Source organism: Crotalus tigris, unplaced genomic scaffold (genome assembly GCF_016545835.1).
Source record: "Crotalus tigris isolate CLP2741 ecotype Arizona unplaced genomic scaffold, ASM1654583v1 scf7180000017666.379230911805:20528666, whole genome shotgun sequence".
In the NCBI taxonomy this organism is placed as follows: domain Eukaryota; kingdom Metazoa; phylum Chordata; class Lepidosauria; order Squamata; family Viperidae; genus Crotalus; species Crotalus tigris.
The window spans coordinates 1,619,167-1,643,967 of NW_024096552.1; the positions used below are offsets into that span (position 1 = coordinate 1,619,167).

The window sequence follows — 24,801 nt, forward strand, 5'->3', positions numbered from 1 at the left end:
GTGGCATCCACATTTTCTTCTATTTTTTCTAATCTATCTTGTAATATTTCAACATTACCAACCACTTCATCCGCCCTGTCGTCAATCTTTTCCACAAGACCAGCAAGCCCTTGGAGTGCCAAAATAAGCTCATTACTTTCTTGAGCCAAAAGCTCTGCTGTTTTTTCTAGTGATTTTTCCAAAGTCTTATCTAAAGCATCTTGTAAGTCCTGAAGTGTAAGTGCCTGAGGTGGAGGCGAAGGTGGAGAAGGTTTAGGTTTGGGTTGTTGTACAGTCTGAGTTACTGGAGAGGCAGTTAAAGTTTTAGAAAGAGAAGGAAGTCCAGGACGTTTTGAAGCCATTTTTAAAAAAGGGAGGGGTTTCCCCCCTTCCCTTTTTCAAAAAATAATAATATAAAAACAAAGGAGAAGAAAAAAACAATTCCCCCTTAAAAAAGGGGGGGAATAAGATTTTTTCCCCTTTAAAATAAACCAAAGCTATTACATTGTTAAAACTTTGTTGCCAGTTTAAAAATAGAAACTAAAAAATAGAAAGTGAAAGTTCTCAAACAAAGAAAGTGACAAAGAAGGAGGATTCCTCCGCCATATTTCTTCACTCCAGTTAGAATAGTAACAGGAGTAGATGTTAATTCAAACTGAATTAGATTTAAAGTAAAATCATCAATTCTTCTCTTCCTGACCACTCTGTCTGCTTTTGAGTTAACTTACTGTTCCCATCAGATAGCAGCAGTGGAGGCAGCGTCTAGCTTGGTTCTCTCCGGAGAACAAAGGCATCCAAGGAAACGGAGCAACACCCAGACTCTGAGGAAGCTCTCACTTCACCTCCCAGAAAAAAAAAAACTGGGAAAGCTGTGAGGCTTTACCTCTATCCAGGCAAAAGCTCACCTCCCTCCCTTCACCCAGGAGGGAAGTTTCAAGCCGCAAAACAGCTGATTGTTGCTGTTTTGCCAGCTTTTACGATTTCCCGGGACGGGCAGCTGTCAAACAGCGGCCATTGGCACTGACGCAACCACAGGAAGTCCCATTTTATCAGAGTTTTTGTGTAACCATGCTGGTTTCTTTTTAGATTTCTTATTTTTCTTTTTCAGTGGTATTGTGCTGGACTGAGTTTTTATAATCATATTTTTCAGGGTTTCCCAAGCTTCTTGAGTTGTTTTCCCCTTTAAGATTTTTATCCATGGAATCCTTCCTAAACTCTAAGTTTGTTGAAATCAATTTTTTTAAAGTTTAAGACACTGGTTTGATTATGTTCTATTCCTTGTGCCTGCATTATGTTGAATTGTAAGATAATATGATCACTCTCCTCCAAAGTTCCTGCTACTTCCACCCTCTCTATAATTTCTTCCAATATAGTTGTCCCTCTAATTCTTTTCTCTACCTTTTTGGATGACAAAGTTGTCAGTTAGATTGGTCAGGAACCTGCTCGATCTCCCACTTGATGTAGAGTTTTTCTCCAAGTTCATGCCAGTGTAGTAAAGTCCCCCATTACTCTGTGGTGTGTTTCCTACATACATTAGCAAAAAGTTCAACTATTTCTTCTGCTTGGTTGGGTAGCCTATAGTATACACCTGTACTACAGAATGTCATTCTTTTTTCCTTTTATATTAGCCCATATGCACTCTAGCAGGCTTAAATAGATTGTTTCTCTGAAAAATTCAGAATCCATCTTTATGTCATTTTCTCTCTAAGCATTTTCATTTTCAATGGCAAATCTTTTGCAGGTTCCCATATGGGGTGAGGTCACTTAAAATTGGGCATAAAGTTACACAAGTGCATTAATAAAACAACAGTCACAACAATAAGTAATAAATATATCCCCGGTTCCCCGGAATATACCCCTAATATGTTACTGCACAAATATTCTGAAAATTGGAAATATCTAAAGCAGTACATAGTTTATAGCAGATAATTATATCAATATCATCCAATGGATAACAATTTGAGCTGTATACTGTATCTATAACTCAGATAAAAACTTTTGTGTTTATAGCTGGAAGTGCTGGCCTATACATATGGCATATACACATTATACATGCAGGCATTCTCTTTTATGTATATAAGTAAAAAGATAAAGGCATCTCTGTGGATTTTACTCTGCTAGTCATTGCCAACTATGTTCATTAAGGTCACTGAGCCAGTGCTGTCCAAAGTTATTTAGTCATGTGGTTAGCATGATGTCACAGAGCACTGTTACTTCCCACCAAAGTGGTACCTATTTATCTACTTGCATTTGCATGCTTTCAAACTGCTAGGAGCTGTGATGTACTTGGGCTGCAGGCTTTCCAGCCAATAAACCCAGTGTCTTAACTGCTGAGCCACCCCACCACCCTTTTTATGTACATATGTGTGCACATATGTATGTATAATTTACTGGGCAACTAGCTCTATGCTCCATAGATTCTTGGCATTCCTCATGTTGTTGCTGAAGTTTTCTTTAGCATGAGATGTTTGGTATTTGGTTTGAAATGCCAACTATTTTCCACGAATATTGGCCTTCATTGTCTCTCCACACATATGAAACACCATATCAACTGTTTCTTTCAATAAAAATTTATGAAGGGGAAGTATTTAAATTAAAATCTTTCTCATTTCAAACAGATGTTTAATTTTCTTACCTCTTCCACTTTGTCCTTTCATTCAAATTCCTTGTAGTGTATTCCACTTATGTTCAAAATGTTGCGTGTGATAGAATAATTATCAAAAGAAGAGACAGCCTCACTCCAAAAACAAAAGTAAATCAGTCAAGGACAGGTGAGATATCTATACCATATGACAATCCATTGAGCAGCTTTTAGAAATTTTTGAAGGGGCATCTTTCTTTTCCCCTTCCTCCCAGCATCTTTAAGTCATGAGATCCAGCAATTTGTTGACCCGGTCCCATATACCAACCAAGGATGGTTGTACTACTTTATATACTATTATTAAGGTCTTGAGCATTTTTGATTGTTGGTAAACACTACAAATTAGGGCAATAAAAACATGGGATTCTTCAGTTTCTATGGTTTTGGCCATATCCTCTTGTACCTTGCAGCCATAATAATGGCAATGGTTTTGTTGTATTCTCTGATGTCTACTAGGTTTCTGCACAATTATTTGAGAAACCTGTTTGCTGGAGCTTGGGAAGCACAAGACCTTTCACCTCTACCAGTGAACATACCAGAAGCCACAGAAGCACAGGTGAGACTTCCTTTTTAAGCAAAGATTTTCAGATTCCAGTTAAGCTCATCAAAGTCAAAGAGGGGATATTGGAAACATTATTTGTTAATGTTTTGCTTGTCATGAAAATGTTATCTGCTTGTATGTTCTGTTTTCCTATCATTCTAGCATTTAAAGTCGTCTTTCAGATTGCAAACTAATAAAAGGGAATGAACTTAAGGGAGAAAATATGGTTTCCATTATTATCAGTAAAGCCCTGGATTATTATCACTGTAAGGACCCACCTCACGTTACATCTTAAGAAGACAAAACTCTTGGAATATCTCTTCCAACAGGCATCTTTATTAAGAGAAAATGATTGCAGGCATTCTAGACAGGATCTGGGGAATTCTCTCCCATCCTTCAATGTTTTAAGTGTTCCCAAGCAGCTCCCACCTCACAGTTCTTCTGGGCAACGATCACTCATCCTCTCTTTTCCCAGATTCCAGGCATTGCCTTGTTTCCCCCCCTTTTCCATCACTGCCGGCAAAAGGGAGACTTCAGAGAGATTAAATGAAAGGCGATGGCCATATTGTTATGGTCAGTCCTCTTGATGAGAATCAACATCCAGTCACTTTGTATGAAGGAAGTGAGAGTCATAAAACCCCCTTGTTTATCCTCCTCCCCTTTCGTAGTATGACGAATCCAGAGAGAGTAAGAAATGGGTTTTTTTCAGAGTAGGTAGCTAGAAATGAAATATAATTGGATTCTGACATCCTGCCCCCCCCCCTAAAAATAAGAGAGATCCACCTGTAAAGAAAACAAAACAGGTATAAAATTTAGTCTGGCTTTTTGGGTTCTCTGTATGAAACTTCTTTAATAGCTTTAGGGCTCTGACATGACGTTTATAGACCCACTTGTTTTTTGAGGCAGGGAGGTGTTTCCATGCTACTAGGTATTGAGTTGCCCCATGATATCTCCTAGAATCTAGGATTTCCTTTATCTTGAAGTGTTGTTCGCCTTCCACCATGATTGGAGGTGGTGGTGGTGGGGATTTTTGGCCATAAGGTTGACTGATGCTCTCTTTTCACCAAACTGCAGTGAAAAATTGGGTGTATTTGCCTAAGATTTGGGGGTAATTCTAATTTTACTGTTACTGGGTTTATGATTCTTTTAATTGGAAAAGGCCCTATATATTTTGGTCCAAGTTTTTTACAGGGTTGTAGGGATTTTAGGTATTTTGTAGATAAGTACACCATTTCTCCTATAATGAATGGTGTAGGCTCAACCCTTTTTTATCGGCTTGTGCTTTGTATGCATGCCTAGCTTCATCTAGTGCTTTTCTAATTATTGGCCAGGTGTTTTGTAATTGTTCTATCCATTCTTTCAGTGATAGGATCGCTGGTTCATTTGGGGTTAGTTCTGGTATGGGGTTGAAACTTTGACGGTAGCTATTTGAAAAAGAGTGTAACCTGTGCTGGAGTGCACTGTATTATTGTAGGCAACTTCTGCGAAGGGGAGTAGGTGCATACAATCCAACTGTTGGAAATTAATAAAGCATCTTAAATATTGCTCAAGTACTGAGTTCGAATTTTCCACTTGTCCATTCCTCTGAGGATGATGGCTAGATGTCAGTCCCTGAATGGTCCCTAAAAGGGATAAAAATTCCTCCCAAAATGAAGACGTAAATTGCACTCCCCTATCAGATATGATGCATTGGGGTGTCCCATGCAATCTGTAAATATGCTGCACGAAAAGTTTCGCTAAGGCTTTTGCGGTGGGAATCTTTTGGCAAGGGATAAAGTGTACCTGTTTGGAAAACAAAACCGTGACCATCCAGACGACAGTATTCCCATTACTTTCTGGTAATTCCACTATAAAAGCCATGGCTATTTCCCTCCAGGGGGCTAAGGGATTTGCCACTGTTTGTAACAGTCCAGGTAATTTCCCTTGCAACCTCTTGGCACTTGCATACTTTGGGCAGCTGGCCATGTAACTTTCTATGTCATTTTTCATGGATGGTCACCAACATTTCCGTTTAATTAAGTGTAAAGTTTTTACAAATCCAAAATGCCCTGCTGATTTTGTGTCGTGGCAAAGCTGCATGAATGTGACTCTTTGGGTTGTTGGTATATATAACTTTTCCCCCACCCAAGGCAGCCTGTTTTTCATTGTGCACATGTGTTTATTTTTCTGGAACCATTCATCTGTTTCCAGAGTTTTCCGGAATTCGATTCTGGTTTAGCTACCCAGCTGTGGTTTTAATTTAGCTTGGGCTCTGGTGGTTACTGGCGCTGCCGGTTATCATTCTACTATCATCGGTTTAGAGTCGGTGGCTCATGTGCTGTTATATTGGGGCATGCGAGTTAGTGCATCTGCCAGGAAGTTTATGCTGGAGCATAAAGTGGAATTGGTGAAAATGCTGGGACAAGTGGGCTTGCTTGGGGTTGAGCTTCCTGGGTGTTTTCAAGGCTTCCAAATTTTTGTGGTCTGTCCACACCTGGAAAGGGATTTTATTGCCTTCAAGGAACTGGCGCCACGTGAATAATGACCAACGTATCCCGTATGCTTCTTTCTCCCACACAGGCCAGCGCTGTTCCATTTCGATGAGTTTCTTGGATGTATACGCACAGGGTTGCAATACCCCTTCATCGTTTTCTTGTAATAGTACAGCCCCCACTGCCACATCACTTGCATCCGCCTGTATTACGAAGGGCTTATCCATGTCTGGGTGTCTTAGTACTGGTTTGGCAGAAAAGAGTCTCTTTAATCTCTCAAACACTGCTTGGCATTCCATTGTCCATTTTAGTGGCTGGCTAGGTTTTACTGAGGATGCTCCCTTCGTTTTTAGTAAGTTCGTGAGGGGCAGGGCTATCTGGGCAAATGAGGGGATGAATTGGCGGTAAAAGTTTGCGAAATCCAGGAAACCTTTTTGTGTGAGGTGGTGCCATTCTAATACTGCTCTGACCTTTTCTGGGTCCATTTCAATGCCCTGTGGGGATATGTGATAACTAGGTAGTCTATCCTTTCCTGGTGGAATTCGCATTTCGATAGTTTAGCATATAGGTGGGCGGCTCACAGTTTCTTTAAAACCGCTCTGACTAGGTTGACATGTTCCTCTTTTGATTCGGTGAAGATAATGTCGTCTAAGTAAACCAGGACTCCTTTAAATAGGTGCTCCCTTAGCACATCATTGATTAATTGCATAAATACTGCGGGACCCCCTTGTAATCCAAATGGCAAGACTTTGAATTGGTAGCACCCCATTGGGCAGTTAAACACGGTCTTCCATTCATCCCCTTCCTTAATTTTCACGCGATAGTACGCTTCCCTTAGATCTAGTTTAGTAAAAAAAAATTCCTTTTGAGAGGTGTGATAACATGTCCTTCATGAGAGGTAGGGGGTATAGGTTGCTTTCACTGATTGTATTTAGGAGCCTATAATCCACGCATAAGCGTAAAGAGCCATCCTTCTCTCTAAAGAGGACTGGAGTGGCCACTTTAGGCTTGGCAGGTTCAATGGTTTCTAGGTTTTTCTTTATGAATCTTTCAATTTCCTCCTTCTCACTTGGGCTAATGGAGTATAATCTGGGCTTTGGGAATTTTGCTCCGGGCTTGAATTCAATGGCACAGTCCGTGGGGGGGAAGCTCATCCGCCCTCTCCTTGCTGAAAACTTCAGCAAGATCTCTGTATTCCTCTGGTATTTCTGATAGCCCCCTTTCCTCTCCTATGGATGCTTTTTCCATTCTTAATTTTGGTAGATCCCCTTGGGGTTTTAAGTCCATAGGATCCCCTCTTGGGAAATTGATTTCTACCATCCTCCAATTCACCCAGGGGTTCCATTTCTTTAACCATTCCATCCCTAGGATCATCAGGCATTCCATGCTGGGGTCACTACAAATGTTATGTCTTCCTCATGTTTGCCCAGGGAGAGGTGGATTGGTAAAGTGGTTAGGGTAGCTGGCACCCCCCCTGCTATGGATCCATCTAATTGGCCAAATGAGATTGGTTGTTCCAGTCTCCTCGACGGAATGCCCAGGTTTCCCACTAGCATTGGGCTAATGAGGCAGCGGGTGCAGCCAGAGTCTATTAAGGCTTTCACCTTCACAGCTTCTGGCATGGGGGGAATTAATATAGTCACTGTCTTGAGGATGGGTGCGATGCAACCACTTACCAGGGGTTCGCCCTCTGAGCTGTCATCTGAGGTGTCCACCGGCCCTGCGGTGTAGGCTGGAGTTCTTTCCCCCCCGATGAGCAGAGGTAGGGGATTCCACAGCCTCCATCACTCTCATGGCAGATTCTTTTGGCTTAGCTGGAGACTTCCCGGATTTGCTGGCTGGTGATCTGTCTGGGTTGTGCTGGGGGGCTTTCGAGCGGCATTCTACAGCCCGATGCCCCTCTCTCCCGCACTTTCTTCTTGGCTGTAGCCAATAGTTTCACTGGTTCACATGTCAACTCAGGTGGTGAGCGGCTCCTCGGTGGTGCCTCTTCAGTAGGTCGATCTCTGCTTCCTCTGCCAGGACATACCATTCGTCAAGTTGGTGTGGGTCTCCTCGGGGCAGGCAAGTGTCATATAGGTTGTAGTTTAGTCCGTCTTTGAAATGGCTAAGGAGGATGTCTTGTGGCCAGTTCAGTTTGCTGGCAATGGCCTGGAATTCTTGCGTATATTCGGCTCTCTGGTGTTTGCCTTGCCTCATCATTTTTATCCTTTAGCAGGCTTTGCGATCAGCCAGGGGGTCCTCAAATCGCCTTCTCAGAGAGGATGTGAAACGGTTGAAATCGTTGAGCTGTGGGGCATTGGAGTCATGCAAATTCACCACCCAATCTGCGGCCAGCCCATCTAGAGCAGATTGCACTATTCGGATATGGGCTTTGTCGCTAGGGATGTGCCGCCCATATTTCTCCATGTAGCTGAGGACTTGGGTTAGGAAAAACCCCAAGCGTGTCGGCTCTCCCTTGAATCTCACGTCCAGCGGCTGGAGTCTTTGAATGGATCGGTGCCTTCATTGTCAGTGGTAGTGTCTTCCATCCAGATCACCACTGTGGGTCGGCAGGGAGTGGGGACTACTGGATCAGTGGACGTCCCCGGGGCTGCAGGTTCCATTTCCCCCTTGGTGTCTCTCCAGTTGCGGCTCCAGGAGCTGGTGCGGCCGTAGGGCTCAGAATTCTCCTCTCCTAGGGAGCTGAGGGTTCTCTTCATCAGGTCGATAGCTTTCTGTAGGATCCAGCTCGAGTGCGGTGCCCAGCTTCCTTCCTCTTCGCTTGCGTAGAGGGATTTCTCCATCTCCTGCTTCCATTCTGGTTGGTTGGCCCCCTGTCTCAGGGTCACCTTTCTTGATTTCTTTTCCCACTCACTTTTCTTTCCAACGCCCATTGACCAGCGAGGCTTGTGGTCCCGTGTCTCCACCACTTCTTCTCCTGAGGAATCTGACCTCTCGGATCCCGACATCTGGCAGGTTTTCAGTTGGGGCAGTGGCTCCCTCTCCAGGGGGCTTTCTCCCTTTCCTGCTCCGTCGTCTGACATGGTAATTTTTGCAAAGTCCCCCAGCAAGGTTCTCCCTTCCAGGTAGACTAATTTTGCAGATCCTCACTTTACATCTTAAGAAGATAGAACTCTTGGAATATCTCTTCCAACAGGCATCTTTATTAAGAGAAAATGATTGCAGGCATTCTAGACAGGATCTGGGGAATTCTCTCCCATCCTTCAATGTTTTAAGTGTTCCCAAGCAGCCCCCACCCCATAGTTCTTCCAGGCGACGATCACTCATCCTCTCTTTTCCCAGATCTCAGGCATTGCCTTGTTCCCCCCTTTTCCCTCACTGCCGGCAAAAGGGAGACCAGAGAAATTAGATGAAAGGCGATGGCCATATTGTTATGGTCAGTCCTCTTGATGAGAATCAGCATCCAATCACTTTGTAGTTTAATGAAGGAAGTGAGAGCCATAAAACCCCCTTGTTTATCCTCCTCCCCTTTCGTAGTATGACAGAATCCAGAGAGAGTAATAAATGGGTTTTTTTCAGAGTAGGTAACTAGAAATGAAATATAATTGGATTCTGACAATCACTTTCATTGCCCCCATTATGCATCACTGCATCCCCACAAACAATTAATACTGATTAGGTTGCTGCTCTGAAGCATTGGCTTTTGATATGAACAACTTTTCCTGGACATACTTCTGTACAGGTGCAGCAATGTGTGGAGCTGATCAGCAGGGCTAGGAAGCCAGTCATACTACTTGGCAGTCAAGTGACCCTCCCTCCAATCCCAGCAATCAAGCTTAGGTAAGATGTGCTGCCTGCCCTAGACTGAGATTCCTTTTATAACATTGATGTACCATTAGGCTTCCACTGACCCTCAGGTACAATATCCTTGCTCAGTAGAATTAATCCATTAATTGGAAAGAGGAACTACAGGATGTGACAAGTATGTGTTCAGATGAATAGACAGAAGTGAGGAGAAGAGATAGCAAAGATATATGAACTTTTCCTCCTTACAGAGAAGCTTTAGAAGAACTGGGGATTCCATGTTTCCTGGGAGGCATGGCCCGTGGCATGCTAGGAAAGAACAGTCCATTGCATATTCGTCAAAACCGGCGTGAGACTCTCAAGGAGGCAGATCTGGTTATTCTGGCAGGTAGCTCAACTGAGAGTTTTATATTGGTCTTCTACTGAAGAGGACTTTCAGAAAAACATTGGGCCAGTTTTGGGGAATTGGGAGGTTAGCAGATATTTCTGTTATTATATAATGATTGTCTAACAATTGTCCTCTGTTTATAGCTTCTGTTTTCCTTTTCAGGCACAGTCTGTGATTTTCGCCTGTTATATGGGCGTGCCTTGAGCAAGTACAGCAAAATCATTGCTGTTAACAGAAATCGGGAGCAACTGCTTAAAAATGCAGATTTTCACTGGACACCAAATATAGCCATAAAAGGTGAGGTGTTTGTTCAAGGCAATAATAAGCGAGATGTGAGGAACATTTCCTAGGGATTTGGCATGGTGAGAAAAGAGGATAATAAAAAGATGGTGCTTAAGGGCATGCCTTGTTAATACTGATGATTAGAGGAAGAGGACAATTGGAAGAGGGTGCATACCTCCTTCAATTATGTTTTACAGGGGATGCTGCATTGTTCCTTGTGTGCTTAAACCAAAAGCTGAAAGGCTACTCATGTCCTCAGGATTGGGTAATGAGTTTGAAGGAGGCTGATCAGAAGAAGGAGAAAACAAACAGGTAATAATAAATAGAACTCTTTGTATGTGTCCATACGTAGTGTAAGGCTTGCAGATACTTCTTATTTGTTCTACCCTTGAATAATACTTTGCTATATAGAAATTATGGCTTTCTACTGGTATGTCTCAAATCGGTTTGTGATCTCCAGAGAGAAGGCAGAAGAACGGACAGAGCAGCATCTTAACCCACTGAAGCTCTTGCATCATGTAGATTACTTGCTTCCTGAAGACAGTGTACTAGTTGCAGATGGAGGTGATTTTGTAGCAAGTGCTGCCTATATTATAAAGCCAAGGGGACCACTATCTTGGCTAGATCCAGGTATGAGCTAAAGCAGAAGTCTAGACTTAATTGTTTTTCATGAGTGTAGGATGGGGTGATACTTCATAACACAACCTTCCACTTTGTACTCAGCTGCCTTTGAAACAGGAGAACTGCTCCATCCTAGAAAATATCCAGAAATATATTTTTGGTTTCCAAATGTGCATCCAATTCTCTCAGTAAAACATCCCAATCCACAGCAGTGTTTATCCCCCAGGTAGTATCAGATGAAGTTTGGGCTTTTTGTCTTCCCTGTATTACTATGGGGATCAAAGAAATAGACCACACAAAAGAGAGCAGAAATGTTAACACTATAATGTCAATAAATAATCAGTCTGCAAATTATTCTTAGTCTGAATAATGTGAGCAGTATAAAATAAACTTTTTTAAACAATTCTACAATTCTAGCATTTTTCTCCCTTCATATCTTTCATCATATTTTTACAGGAAGTGTATTTTCTTAATTAGTAATTAATTAATTTATGGCTTGATTAAACTATGAGTAAAACAGCTAGGCTTTTAATACAATAAATATACTCCAGTATGCATCTGGTCCTATTATAGAGACATGAATTAGTTTGTTGATGTTTTAATCTATATGTATCCTACCTTTCTGTGTTCTGTGTACATAACAGTCATGACAGATATTAACAAAGCTGAAAAACAGATGTAGTAAACCATCATAAACAGATTAAATGCACCCTTTTAGAAATCCAGGGAATTATTATTCAGGAATCAGTACAAACCTGTGCAGTTTCTTTAATCATGATGTCTGTTTCATCTCATTACAGGGGCTTTTGGAACTTTGGGAGTTGGGGGTGGATTTGCCTTAGGAGCCAAGCTCTGCAGGCCTGACTCAGAGGTTAGTATATTGTAGAGCAGGGGTGTCAAACTGCCGGCCCATGGGCTGGATGCGTTATGCTGAAACTGCACCCACCCCAGCTCCGGCAATGGGGAAAAAGTCATGATACGTCGCGACATGTCACGTCACGTGGCGAGTTTGACACCCCTGTTGTAGAGGGAAGCTAAGTGTGGAAGCTTAGTCATGGAACAGCAAATAAAAGGCTAGGCTCTGTTTTACAGCATCTTTCCCTAGCTGCTAATCTTTCCATATTTTTTTTAATTGTTAACAGGTGTGGATCTTATATGGAGATGGCTCTCTTGGATTCAGCATCATGGAATTTGATACTTTTGTGCGACACAGGGTAACTATCAGCTTGCCCAGTTTCTAGGGGGTCTAGGATGACTTGACACCGCTAACTCAGCGCGGCCAGCTATGGGAGGCCTTCTTGCCACTGCCAAGTCCCCTCTGCCAATTTACTGTCTTGTTGCTGGACATCTCAACACTGCTGGACATCTCAACACTGGAAATTAGCTGCAAGGACAATTTGCTGTCGGCTCTGGAAGGAGAGCCAGGCGGGTGAGCGAACAAGTAGACTGTCAAGAGGGGGACGGTGATGGGCAGGGCAGCGCCGATATGAGAAGCAAGTGGGTTTGTCAGAGGACAGTGGCAGTGTATTGGTTCTGGCCTGAACACCAAATGAGCAGTTTGGCTATGACGGCGGGTGGGGCTTCCCATTTTGTGGAGTGGAGGGGGAGGCAATGGCACAGACGCAACAATGGAGGTGGGGTGTCAAAATGGGAAACTCATGCTACAGTTCTGCAAGTTTTATTTTTTAAAAAAACTTCCTTAATGTTTGAGAGTACTTTGCTCTGAAAATAAGGCCAGCTTTGAGAAGCAGTGGGGTGGGATGTCACCTTTAAAAAAAAACAAAAAATCTAGAAAGGCTTGTTTTGAGTTGCATTCAATCCCTTGCCCATCAAGCAGATTGCAAAGTTTGCAGCAGCATTTAGCTGCGGGTCTGTTGAACCACAGAAATGGGGCTGCATGGACAGGAAACTCTGGAGTCCAAACTGGAAAAAACCCCTTCTCAGCATTACTTTTGGCACAGCATTGGTGTCGGCTTTGGGAGGAACATTGCTATGATTCTCCATCCAAATGCACTCTGCACTTGACCAGAAACACCAGGAAAGTACTCAGTACCTACCAGAAACACCAGGAAAGCACTCTGCACATGAAATCATCCAGCCGGCTTTGGAGGGTACACTTCTATGATGCTCTGTACAAACAGAAGTGTTTCTGGTCATGTGCAGAGTGCTTTCTCCCCAAAGCAGGGTGGATGATTTAATGGTGTTTCTGGTTATTTGCGGAGTGCTTTCTCCCCGAAGCAGGGTGGATGATTTCATGGTGTTTGTCAGCTACCACCTCACGCTTGCACTTCACACCCATTCAATATCAGCTGCCATGAACTCAAGGAGGTTAGATGGGAGGTGAGATGCTTCAAGGGAAACGAAACTTCACTGTATCTCTTTGAGCTTTGAGAGGGGCTTCAAAGACAACTGGTTGGGACAGAAGGCAGCTGCATACCATACCTTTGCCTGAAGTGACCGTTCTGAAAACATGTTGTTTGAATTTGGTTGGACATGGGGGCCCAGTTAATAGGAGGTGACTAAGGAGGGAAAAGTTAGACTTGGAGATTTTGGTGCACAATTCTCAGTTTTGGCTATGCATTATTATAATTCACTTGGCTTCTAGTAAACTATCTTTCTCAATAACTGTAGTTAAGGATCGTTAGAGGTTGAAGCTGAGACAGGTCTGACAGTGTTTCTGGTCATGTGCAGAGTTCTTTCATAGTGTTTCTAATCAGGTGCAGTGTGCTTTCCCCCCCACTGCCAGATAGGTGATGTCATGGTATTTCTGATCATGTTGTTGTAGTTCCGGCTAATGAAACATTCCAAACAACTTGTAGGCATTTATTTTCATAAAAGTCTTTTATTGTTACAAAATGTCGGTACAGGCACAAAGGAGGGATGCTAGATCTAAGTTCTCTTCCTCTGAGCAGTTAAATTATCAGCATGTTCCCTCCCTAAATTAGCCGTCATATCTCACATTATCCAATTAGTGTGAAGGTCAAATGTTTTCTTCCTCTTTCTTTCCCGGGCTTTACCCCCAACCCCCCTTCTGCTCTGTATTAACCCCATAATTACCAGACAATTCTACATATTGTCAAAAGCAAGAATATATAATATTTGCAGCGTTGACATCCGGCCCCCCTTACAAGAAGGACAGATCCTGTAAAGTAAACAAAAGCATATGTTAAGGGTTATCTTTTGGTTTGTTGGGGAGCGTCATATGAAACCTTTTGACCAATCTGTCAGCTTTCACTTCACTGGATTTCACCCAGGTGGCTTCAGACAACGGGTATCCCTTCCATTGGATTAGGTACTGCAATTTCCCTGACAGTGTGTCAGCCGTCCCAACTTGGTCATTTAGAAAAGAAAGATTCTTGGACTAGTGAAAGTATACTGTACTAAAGCCAAGTGATTACAGTGTAGCAAAGCTGAATCTGATGTTACTTGCCCAAAGCACATAGTTAACATTCCCTTTTGGATCCCGTCCCTCCATGGACACTGGTAAGAGTCCAATAGTGTTCAAACTAATTATTTTGTGCAGGCTTGAGGGTGTTGCAGGGTGACCTTGGAGCAGACTGTGGCTGACAGGATGGCACAAAGACTTTCATTTTCCTCTATCTTCTTCTCCTTCCTCCCACCCCGCAACTCCTTCCCCCGTTTCTCATGACAGCCTGGTATCTAGCTAAGCAGGGCCGGGGCAGCGGGATAGCAACTCTGACATGGTGCTTCTGATTATGTGCAGACTGCTTTTCCCCCCAAGGCTATGTGGATGATTTCATGGTGTTTCTGATCGTGTGTAGAGTGTTTTCATGATGTTTCTGGTTATACACAGATTGCGTTTGGACAGAGTATCACAGCAGTGTTTCCCCCAAAGTCGACACAGATGCTGTGCAAAGACTAATGCTAAGAAGAGGTGTTTTTTTCCCAGTTTGGACTCCAAATTCCTGTTCATGAAGCCCCATTTCTGTGGTTCATCAGACTCGCAACTAAATGTGGCTGTAAACTTTGCAATCTGCTTGATAGGCAAGGGTTTGAATGCAATTCAAAACAAGTCTTTTTAGTTTTTTTTTAAAAGGTGACATCCCACCCCATTGCTTCCCAAAGCTGGCCTTATTTTCAGAGCAAGGCACCCTCAAACATTAAGCAATGTGACTTTTTTTTAAAAAAACTTGCAAAGCAGCCCATTGCAGTGCCCCTCTGACATCCCACTCACTCGCCTGCCCAGCTCTCCATCCAGTGCCCACAGCAAATTGCACTGCGAATTTCCAGTTTTGAGATGTCCTGCAATGAGATGGTGGCAGCAAGTTGGCAGAGGGAACTTGGCGATGGCAAGAAGACTGCCTCGAGCTAGCAGCAGTGAGTTGTTCTATTCTGGTTTCTACGATGCTGCATACTCTCAATTTCTATAGATGTGAGTGCAGAAAACTGACAAGATTGTGGAATTATGCAGGTTTTACAAAGGGATCTGTAAGGACCCACCCCACTTTGCATCTTAAGAAGACAGAACTCTTGGAATAATTCTTCCAACAGGCATCCTTTATTAAGAGAAAATGGTTGCAGGCGTTCTAGACAGGACTTGGGGTCCAAGCTCTCCAATTCAAGGTTTTAAGGGGTTCCCCAGTAGCTCCACCCAATCACCCCCTTTTTCCAGCGACAGTCTCAGGCATTACATTCCCACCCCCTTTTCCTTACTGCCAGCTGGATGGAGTACATGAAAGGTAATAGCCCCATTCTTATGGTTAGTCCTTTTGGTGATATTCACATTCAGTCCCTTTGAAGTGTACTGAAGGAAGTGAGGGCCATAAAACCCCTTTGGTCACCCCCTTCCCTTCATCATATGATAGAATCCAGAGAAGGCAGAAATGGGGTTTTCTATAGTTGATAACTAGAGATAAAATATAATTGGATTCTGACAGGATCGTTTCAGTGGTTAATTGTAACTTCTAGGTCTTGATTAGCAGCTGGTTTGCTGTTTTCCAATGGAAAAAAAGAGCAACTATATTCTTCCAGTTCTTCTTAGGGCTTCTTCAGCTAATCACCCTTCCTCCCCATTAAATTCTCAACCTGTTTCTCAAGCTATATGCTGATATGAATTTGTGCATTTTCTTAATCTGCCTGGGTGATTACTGAAACAAGAACTACTGTATGCAAGTGATAGTTACCATCCCCCGAGAGAAAGAAAAGGGGTAGAGGGATTAGTGGGAGAAATTTATGAGACAGGTAGCCTTTTTTCAAAAGATGCAGTAGTATATGAAGATTGGTTGGGAAAATGAGTTAAAATTAATGAATCTATGTTGTGTGTGTGCGCGCACATATGTGTGCATGTGCTCATGCCTGATTAAGTCTACAGAGTTGGGCCCCCAGAAGTGTTGTGCAACTGAAGGGTTGAACAGACTTCTCTGGCATTCCATGTCATGGAATGTATGTGTCTGTTGTTTAGGGATGGTTGCATACATTTATATTTGCAAATGTAATATTCTGGCTAGGGGGCATTCAAACAGCAAAGCACAGAACAGGAAATAGGATCAATCAATCAGCACGTAGGATATGCACCTTAGCACAATGCACAATTGAGATTTGGGAGGTGTTTGCATCAGTATGTCTGCAGCCATGTGAACCCACACTTACCCATCAAGCCCTTCATAGCATAGCTATGCAGCGATGGTTAAGGGCAGTTGCGGGCAACTCTAAATCAGCCTGAACAGTCTGTGCTGGTAGGATATGTTGTAGCCTGGAGCTAATGATGATAGAACTGAGAATAGGCTCATTGGATGATATATTAGGGGCCCAAATTGGGACTTTGATAAGGAGAAGGGAGTATTGGGGGGCACTAAATGGAAGTGCAAGACATGGAGAGCCTTGCATTAATGTAGATCCCCTCTGTTAAGACAGTTCCTCCTGTTCTGAGCCCAGGAGGTTGAATTGTTGGATACCTCTCAGCTGCTGCTGGTAAATTTAGAAACAGTTAAATCTTAATTTAGGTATTTCTAAATTAAGATTTCACCACTGCATTATATAATAACCAGTTATGGAGATCTGATTAGGCAGAGAATGGCAGTAGTTCTGCAAGAAATCTGGTTGGTTGGGTTTTAAGGTCTTCAAGAGCTGTAGCACCAGAGTCAGTGGGGAGGAGTAGCCACAATCCTTTGTAAGATACTTATGTTGATAGGGAATATTGCCTTGGAAGTGATAATTACTAATGTCTGTGTATGGGACTGGGCCACATTGACAGCTGGGGTTGCTGATAGTATACTAACCACCTAGTTACTGGCAGCAGCCCTTCATGAGCACCTGGATCCTCATGATGTTGGAACTGGATGACTTTATTCTCCGTATCCTCAGAGAGAAAGGCCAATGTAACTTGTTAATCCATATGTCAAAATTCTGACAGAGACAAATAAAGCAGAACTCCAAGGCTTGGAAATTCCTCAAAGAACATGTTTATTAGTTACAAAGTATCAGCACGTCAAAAGTGAAACCAAGTCTGAAGACACACGTAAAAATTCCCCAATACAAAGTTAAAAAACCCCACCCCTAAGGCTATGCAAGCAACTACATTCCCGAATACATCTTCTCGGTGGGCTTTTCACGAAATGCCCAGCCTGCAGTCTCACAGTTCATTTCCACTATGACAGGGTTAATGATGTTAGTGATAGGAAAATGACAAAGAAATTTTGGCCCCAATTTTCTACTGGGTAATTTTAACTTTTCCTTGAAAGATAAACTTTCTAACATGAAAAGATTTCTGAGGGGAGCATTGTTTGTCTGATTGCTCTTTGTAAACCTTGGTAGCTTTGGTCAATGCCTTCTTCATATTCCCCCAAATCCCCTGGAAAGATGTTACCCATTGGTCCAGAGTCTGGGAAATAAGAGGCTCCTGTGGATACTCAGGTATGGGCACAAAATCTCGACCCATTACTATTTTAAATGGGATGAGTCCAGTGCTACTGTGCACCATATTGTTGTAGGCTACCTCTGCGAAAGGCAGGAGGCCAGCTCAATTAGTCTGCTGGTAATTTACATAGCATCTGAGGTACTGTTCCACCATTGCATTAGCTTTCTCAGCAATTCCTTTAATATTCAGATGAAAAGGTGATGATAACCCCTGGGAGGACCCAATCATTTTAACAAACTCCCTCCAAAATTTTGCAGTAAACTGGACCCCTCTATCAGAAATAATCTGCTTTGGAGCACAATGGAGTCAGTATATGTGCTTCAGAAATAGTTTGGTTAGCTTCTGTGCAGAGGGAAGTCCCGAGCAAGCGATGAAATATACCTGTTTGGAAAATAGATCAATCACAGTCCATATTACAGTGTTTCCCTTGTTCTCAGGTAATTCCACTATAAAATCCATGGCTATCTCCTCCCAAGGTTGAGAGGGATCGCCCACCTGCTGCAATAAACCCGGTGGTTTTCCACAATGCCTCTTCATGGCAGCACAAGTGGCACAACTCTTAACATAATTCTCAATGTCCTTTTTCATTCCTGGCCACCAGAATTGCCTCCGCACCAGATGCAATGTTTTTAAAAATCCAGAGTGACCTGCTTGTTAGTGTCATGACTCCGTTGCAATGCCTGGAGCCATCTGGGAGATATAACCTAGAACCCTTCCAAGCTAGCCCTCCCCTTAAGGTTAGTGTAGATTTGTTATCTTTAAACCAGGCATCGGTCTGTAACTTCTCATTTAATTCTTTTAGCAAGCGATTGTCAGGACCAGCAGGGGGTCTCTCTCTGTGTGTGATCTGGTTGTTATTTGAGAAGCAGATTGCAATGGAGGAATAATGGAGTTAATTACTTCCTTTCGGTTGCTCTTGAACTGGGGTATTCTAGATAAGGCATCAGCTAAAAAGTTCTTACCCTAGGAAAATATTTTAAAATGGAATTAAAACGGTTGAAGTACTGAGCCTACCGAATTTGCTTGGAGGATAATTTATGGGGGGTCTTCAGAGCCTCCAAATTTTTGTGATCAGTCCATACCTCAAAAGATATTTCTCCCCCTTCCAAGAAATGATGCCATGTCACCAAAGGCCAATGAACTGCAAAAGCCTCTTTCTCCCAAACAGCCCACCTCCTCTCGGTGTCAGTTAATTTCTGGGAAGTGTAAGCACAAGGTTGTAACTCACCTCTGATTTTTTTGTAGGAGAATGCCCCCCCCCCCCCCGCCATGTCACTTGCATCAGTTTGAATGATAAATTGTTGTCCAGGGTCAGGGTATTTGACTGGTTCCACTGCAAAGAGTCTCTTTAGTTTTTCAAATGCTGCCTGGCACTCGTAATCACCATTGCAATGGCTCACAAGGTCAGGGTTTTTCCCTTCCTTTGCCTGTTTTGAGTAAATCAGTGATTGGCATGGCTATCTTTGCAAAATGGAATAAATTGATGATAAAAGTTGGCAAACCCCCAAAAACTTCGAAGCTGCTTGCGGGTATGTGGGGTTTGCCATTCCAGTACTGCTTTAACTTTGGCAGCGTCCATCTCTATCCTCTCATTCGAAATTCGATAACCTAGATAACACCTCATGGACCATTTTGATATGTTCGTCCATGGTTTCAGAGTAAATAAGGATGTCATCAAGATAAATCAAAACCCCCTTGTATAAATGATCATGGAGTACTTGATTTATCAATTGCATAAACACAGCGGGTGCTCCTGCAGTCCAAAAGGCATCACTTTAAATTGGAAACTCCCCAATGTGCAATTGAACGCTGTTTTCCACTCATTCCCCTCCTTGATCCGGATCTGGTAATAATTCTCTCTTAAATCCAGTTTGATAAAGATTTTTCCTTTAGCCAGGTGGGCTAACATGTTCTTCATCAAGGGGAGGGAGTACGTATTTTCCATGCTGACAGTGTTGAGGGATTTAAAATCCACGCATAATCTAAAAGAGCCATCTTTCTTTTCCTTGAAAAGCACGGGAGCAGCCACAGGTGATTTGGCTGGCTGAATGAAACCCCTAGCTAAGTTCTGATGTACTCTCTCAGTTCTTTCATCTCTTTGGGTGTCATAGAGTACATCCTTGATTTTGGGAGCTTGGCACCGGGTAGAATTTCAATAGAACAGTCCGTAGCCAGTGTGGGGGAAGGATGTCACATTCCTTCTCACTAAATGCTTCTGCCAGATCACGGTAGTCAGTGGAGACAAGTTGAATCCCCGGCAGCTTTTTGGCTACGGTCTCTAGGGCTATGGTGCCAGACTGGGCACGCAGAGCCCTTTCTGTCGGCACGTGCACCAGAGGAACGCTCCCCTCCCCCTCTCCATGTGCGCCCGTCCTTGGCCAGCCCTCCTTCATCCTCCTCCTGTGGGCAGACCACGGCTTACCGAGCCAGACAGTGCCTCTCCCCGCATGCATCCTCAGGCGGAGGAGTCGTGCAGTCGTGGCTCTCACTCCTCTCCAGCCTCCATCTGCCCGAGGCCCGAACTTGGCATGCCCAGCTGGCCAGCGACGGGCTGGAAAGCGCGGGACAGCAGCAGCTTCTCCGGGATGAGGGGTAGGTGGGGTGGGTGCTCCCGATGTCCGCAGGGGAAGAAGCGGTGTGGAGGCTCTGCCCAGTCCAGCCCAGCCCTGGCACAGCACGGAAAACGAGGTAGCAGCTCCACGTGTGTCCACATGTGTGAGTGTACCCCCGCCCTGCCAGGAAAGTGGAGCCGTGGCATCTGCAGCAGAAGAGCCGCAGCTCTCGTTCCCCTCTGGCCTCCTCTTGCCTGGCAGGGCAGGGGCGCCGAGCTCAGGCCTCAGGCAGATGGAGGCTGGAGGGGAGCGAGAGCCGCGGCTGCCCGGCTTCTCCGCCTGAGGATGCGTGCGGGGAGAGGCACCCACAAAAAATGGAGGAGGAGGGCTGGTCAGGGGACGGGTACAGCACTGCCCATGGGGGGAATCTGACCAGCCTCAGCTGGGGGGGGGGCGGAGGCTGAAGGAGCCCAAAGGGAGCCACCCCGGCACGCCTGGCTGGCTGGTGATGGGCTGGAGAGCACCAGACAGTAGCAGTTGCCACGGGATGAGCGGTAGGTAGGGTGGGCGCTCCCAATGTCCGCGGGGGGAGAAGTGACATGGAGGCTCTGTGCCTAGTTTAGCCCAGCCCCGGCATGGCACGGAAAGCGAGACAGCAGCCCCACGTGCATCCCTGAGCTCAAGCACGCCCCTCCCCTGCCAGGCAGGCGGAGCCACGGCATCTGCAGCAGAAGGCACGAGGAGCCCCGATCCCAGCACAGCCCCTCTCCACTCTCCTCCCCCCTTCGGAAGAGCTGCAGGGTTCAGGAGTCTCCCCCCCATGCCTCCCACCCCCCACCCCCCCAGGGAAGAAAACCATCATGAGACACTCTTCTGTTTTAACTTTTTTCCTTGTCGCTTTTTGGAGTTTTCATGCTGCTTTCGTGAGACGGCAGCATTTGGGAGGGGTTGTAGCTGCCCCTTCCCCCCCAGCTATCAGCTGAGCAAGATGCCCTCCTGCCCACTGCCCCACCCACCAGAGACCCCTGGATCTCCCCCAACCCTGCCCGCCCCCCACAGGCATCCCTCCCCAGGAGCAACATGGAACTGGCCGCGTCCACCCAGTCTGCCATGACCACTGTAGCCGCACCCACCCAGCAGGCCACGCCCACCCAGCAAGGCATGCCCACCTGGCACCCAGTGATATATAAGTGGGTTTTGGGTTGCAGTTTGGGCACTCGGTCTCTAAAAATTTCACCACCACTGCTTTATGGTTTCACGAGGCTCCCCTTGCATCTCGCAGATGGCCAGTGTCTTTGTTTTATTGTCAGTGTCAGGGGAGAGTGGTCCTGTCCCCAGTTTCAATTTCTGCATTCCCTCCCACCAGATATTAGGACGCCATTTATCCAACCATGCTAGCCCCAAAATTACTGCTTTGGTCATCTTTGGAACCACCAGAAAACGCATGATTTCCCAATGCCGACCCATTTCCAAACACCGGTTCGGTTAGGTCCGTGGCAGGGGCACCTCCAATCAGGGACCCGTCGGCCTGCTCAGATCTCATGGGCAGCTTGGTCCGGATTCCCAGTTTGAGCACAGTGGGTAAGTTAATTAAGCACCGAGTGCACCCTGAATCTATTAGGACGTTCAAATTCATGTGAGCCCCTGTTTTGGGCACTATCAGCCTCGTGGGAATGGCAAAAGAGGGAATGGGCTGACTCACCATGAGGTCCTCCTCACCTTCCTTGTCACTGTCGTATAGTGCCGGCTCAGATTGTGGCTTAGATTGGGGTTTGGCATTGAGCTCAGCAGTAGGGGAGGCTTTGACACCTAGGCCTTGATGTTCCCAGTTGGTTTTCTCTCTTCCCCCTCTAGAAGCTCTTCACAGCTGCGACTGGCACGCTTCTAGGTTGAGGGTGAGGAGCTTGGCACTCCACAGTACGGTGACCCATCTGACTGCACCAGTGGCACTTGATTGAAACCCTGGTTGGTGCTTGGGAGACGTTGGCGGCTGCAGAGGCTTGGGGATGTCAGCCATAGAGGCGTTTTTCTTGGATGTGTAGTGGCTTGGGTTCAGTGGTGCTTGACTTTCGGGAGCGGTCCAGTTCGATGTCTAGCATCACCGCCAAACGGTATTAATCAGGAAACAGGTTGGGAAGACCTCGAATGATGCAGTCTTGAAGCAAGTCGCGATCTAACCCCTGTTTGAAGTAGTTGATCAGTGACTGCCACTGCCCCAGCCGGTTAGCAACTCTCCTGAATTTGCAGACGTACTCCTTTGCGGGGCAACCTCTTTGCTTCATGTGGTGGATTTCAGTAGCCCCTTCATCATGGAAGTTGGTCACCCAGTTGGCTGCTTCTCCCTCTAAATTTGCCACCAGAGCATTCACCATCATAGCCCCATCCAGGTAAGCATAAGCATAGCGATCTAAATGAGCCTACACCTCATTTAAGAAGGTGGTCAGCTCCTCAGTATCCACATCAAGGTGGGCTTGATAAGAGGCGGCTCTAACCTTGGCTGGGACACAGGGCTTGATATCACAGATGGTTGGGGGATGGGTGAAGCAGCATGGACTCTGGCAGTTGGACTGGAGCTCCGGCAAGGGGGGGAAGAGATGGGTAGTTCTTGGCATATCCCTCCACGGCACCCACCTCCTGGGCAACAGGGATCATTTCCCTCACCTTCAGCTGGCCAAACTTCTTCAGCTGTTCAAGTGAGAGGCTGTGGACTGCGGACTGGAATCTCCACTTGCCAGAGTCATCCCATCCCATCGACCCCTTTCCTTTCTTGCCATCTGCAAATGAAGAACTCTGGGACGGCAGCAATAGGAGCTCCTCTCCAGCGGTTATAGGCTGTCCTTCTGAGGGGCAGTCTCAGCTTGGAAGAGGTCTGCTAGGGTTGTAGCTCCTTTCCCATGTTGGATTAACCTAGCTTTTGGCCAAGCATCTGCCAGTGGTGCTTCCTCAGTGGCCGGAGTGCCAGCCTGCACTCTGACAGCCTGAGTCCTGTTGTGGCTAGCAGCGGTTTCAACTCCAAGGCTTGGAATTTCCTCAAAGAACATATTTATTGTTACAAAGTATTGGCATATCAAAAGTGAAACTAAGTCTGAAGACACGTAAGAATTCCCCAATACAAAGTTAAGAAATCCCACCCCACCCCTAAGACTATGCAAGCAACTACATTCCCCAATACATCTCGTTGGTGGGCTTTTCACGAAAGACCTAGCCTGCAGTCTCAAGAGCAGCCTTGGTTCCCATGGGACAAAAGTTTATTTAGACTAGCGAAGCACCTGGCAATCCCCCCTCCTTTCAATGTGTCAACTGAAAATGAATAAGAAAGATGACCACAGCCATGTTCATTTTTAAAGTTGACACCATAGCTTCCACAATAATGGATTTGTCTCAATTGCATGCCAAGTTAAATGACAGGACAGATGATGGTTCTGGTCTTTGGACAGATAAGATGTGGTCTGGATTTGGAATATCAGTCGTTTGCCATGGTCAGATCTTGGTCAGATTCTGTCTTATCCTGGTTGAGCTATGGAACACAAAGACAGGTAGAGCAGTGAACGACTTTGTTTCTATGAGGCCTCTTCCTCTTTGCAAGTTCTCAGATAGCTTCTTGGCTTCTTTTTCTAGTAAGCTCGGAAATGAAGTAAGATGCCTAGAATTGAAAAATTGTATAGAATGCTGGAAACAAGAAATTTTACCATGTTGTGAATTGGAGGCATCATTTTATGAGAGGCTGGTTCTGGTCATTTGATCCATGATAGCTCCCATGTAGGAAATAACAGGACTCAAGGCTCTCCCCCATGTTTCACATATATGATTCAGTTGGGGAAGTCATTGATGAAGTATGGTGTATGATGCATGATTGTATATAATCACCTTGGAAATGCCATGGAATTCTGGAACCATGTCTGAAAACTAAAATTATAGATGAGATGAAAAAAACTTTTGACTAAATCCTACCAAGATGAAACAGATAAAGGAGAATATTTTTAGCTCAGGGTTGAAATGAGTCCTTGGTGCTCTCTGAACTTGATTGTTTTCTTGCAAACATCAGTGCTAGTAGGAAATGGGAGTTTGCTCTCAATTTATATTCTAAGTGGCTTGCTCTGTCAGTGTTGGTGGGATTGATCTTGGTTCTTTGAGCTTTTATTGTTAGTTTGTTCGGCAGTTTCTTGATTAGTGTATTGTTTACCTCTTGATTGCTCATCTGATGTTAATCTTGGTGTTAATCTATGCTCCTCTGATTGTTGATTGCTGTTGGTGTTTTGGTCTTTTTGTTCCTTTTTTGGCTGTTGATTGTATCTTTCCCACTTTCTGTAAATGTTTATGTCTATGTGTCTATTGATGGCTGATTTGTCAGTGACAGGCTTCCAGGAGTTTTTTTTTAGCATTTTTGGGCTTGGCTTGGTTTTTGTTAAGGACCTGCCCTAACCTGCCCTCTCAGGAAAGTACAACTCTTGATTCTATGTGGTTAATCAAAAGAACTTCTTTTAAAATATATTTTATTAATTTTTTACAATAACAGTCCTTAGTGCTTAGTGAAGAGTGTGTTGTCTGGGTTCATATATTTAAAAACAATCAATAGTAGTTAATTTCTATAATTGATCAGTATGCTGGTTAATAATATATTTCCTTGATCCTCTCTTCTTCCGGTAATATTCTCCTTTTGTCTACATTAAACAAATATTATTCTTAATACTTTCAATACATA

The 24,801-nt window shown here is 44.5% G+C and overlaps 1 protein-coding gene across 5 annotated transcripts in view; it reads left to right on the forward strand.

The window, feature by feature from the left end:
- Positions 1–24,801, forward strand: part of ILVBL (ilvB acetolactate synthase like) — a 66,124-nt gene that overhangs the window by 28,172 nt on the left and 13,151 nt on the right. For all 5 annotated transcript variants that reach the window (XM_039336407.1, XM_039336402.1, XM_039336403.1 and 2 more), the window contains 8 exons: positions 3,077–3,176; positions 9,318–9,415; positions 9,631–9,767; positions 9,930–10,064; positions 10,247–10,361; positions 10,510–10,679; positions 11,471–11,541; positions 11,813–11,884. In XM_039336407.1, coding sequence (XP_039192341.1) covers positions 3,077–3,176; positions 9,318–9,415; positions 9,631–9,767; positions 9,930–10,064; positions 10,247–10,361; positions 10,510–10,679; positions 11,471–11,541; positions 11,813–11,884 — 898 coding nt within the window. The remainder of the gene's footprint in view (positions 1–3,076; positions 3,177–9,317; positions 9,416–9,630; positions 9,768–9,929; positions 10,065–10,246; positions 10,362–10,509; positions 10,680–11,470; positions 11,542–11,812; positions 11,885–24,801) is intronic.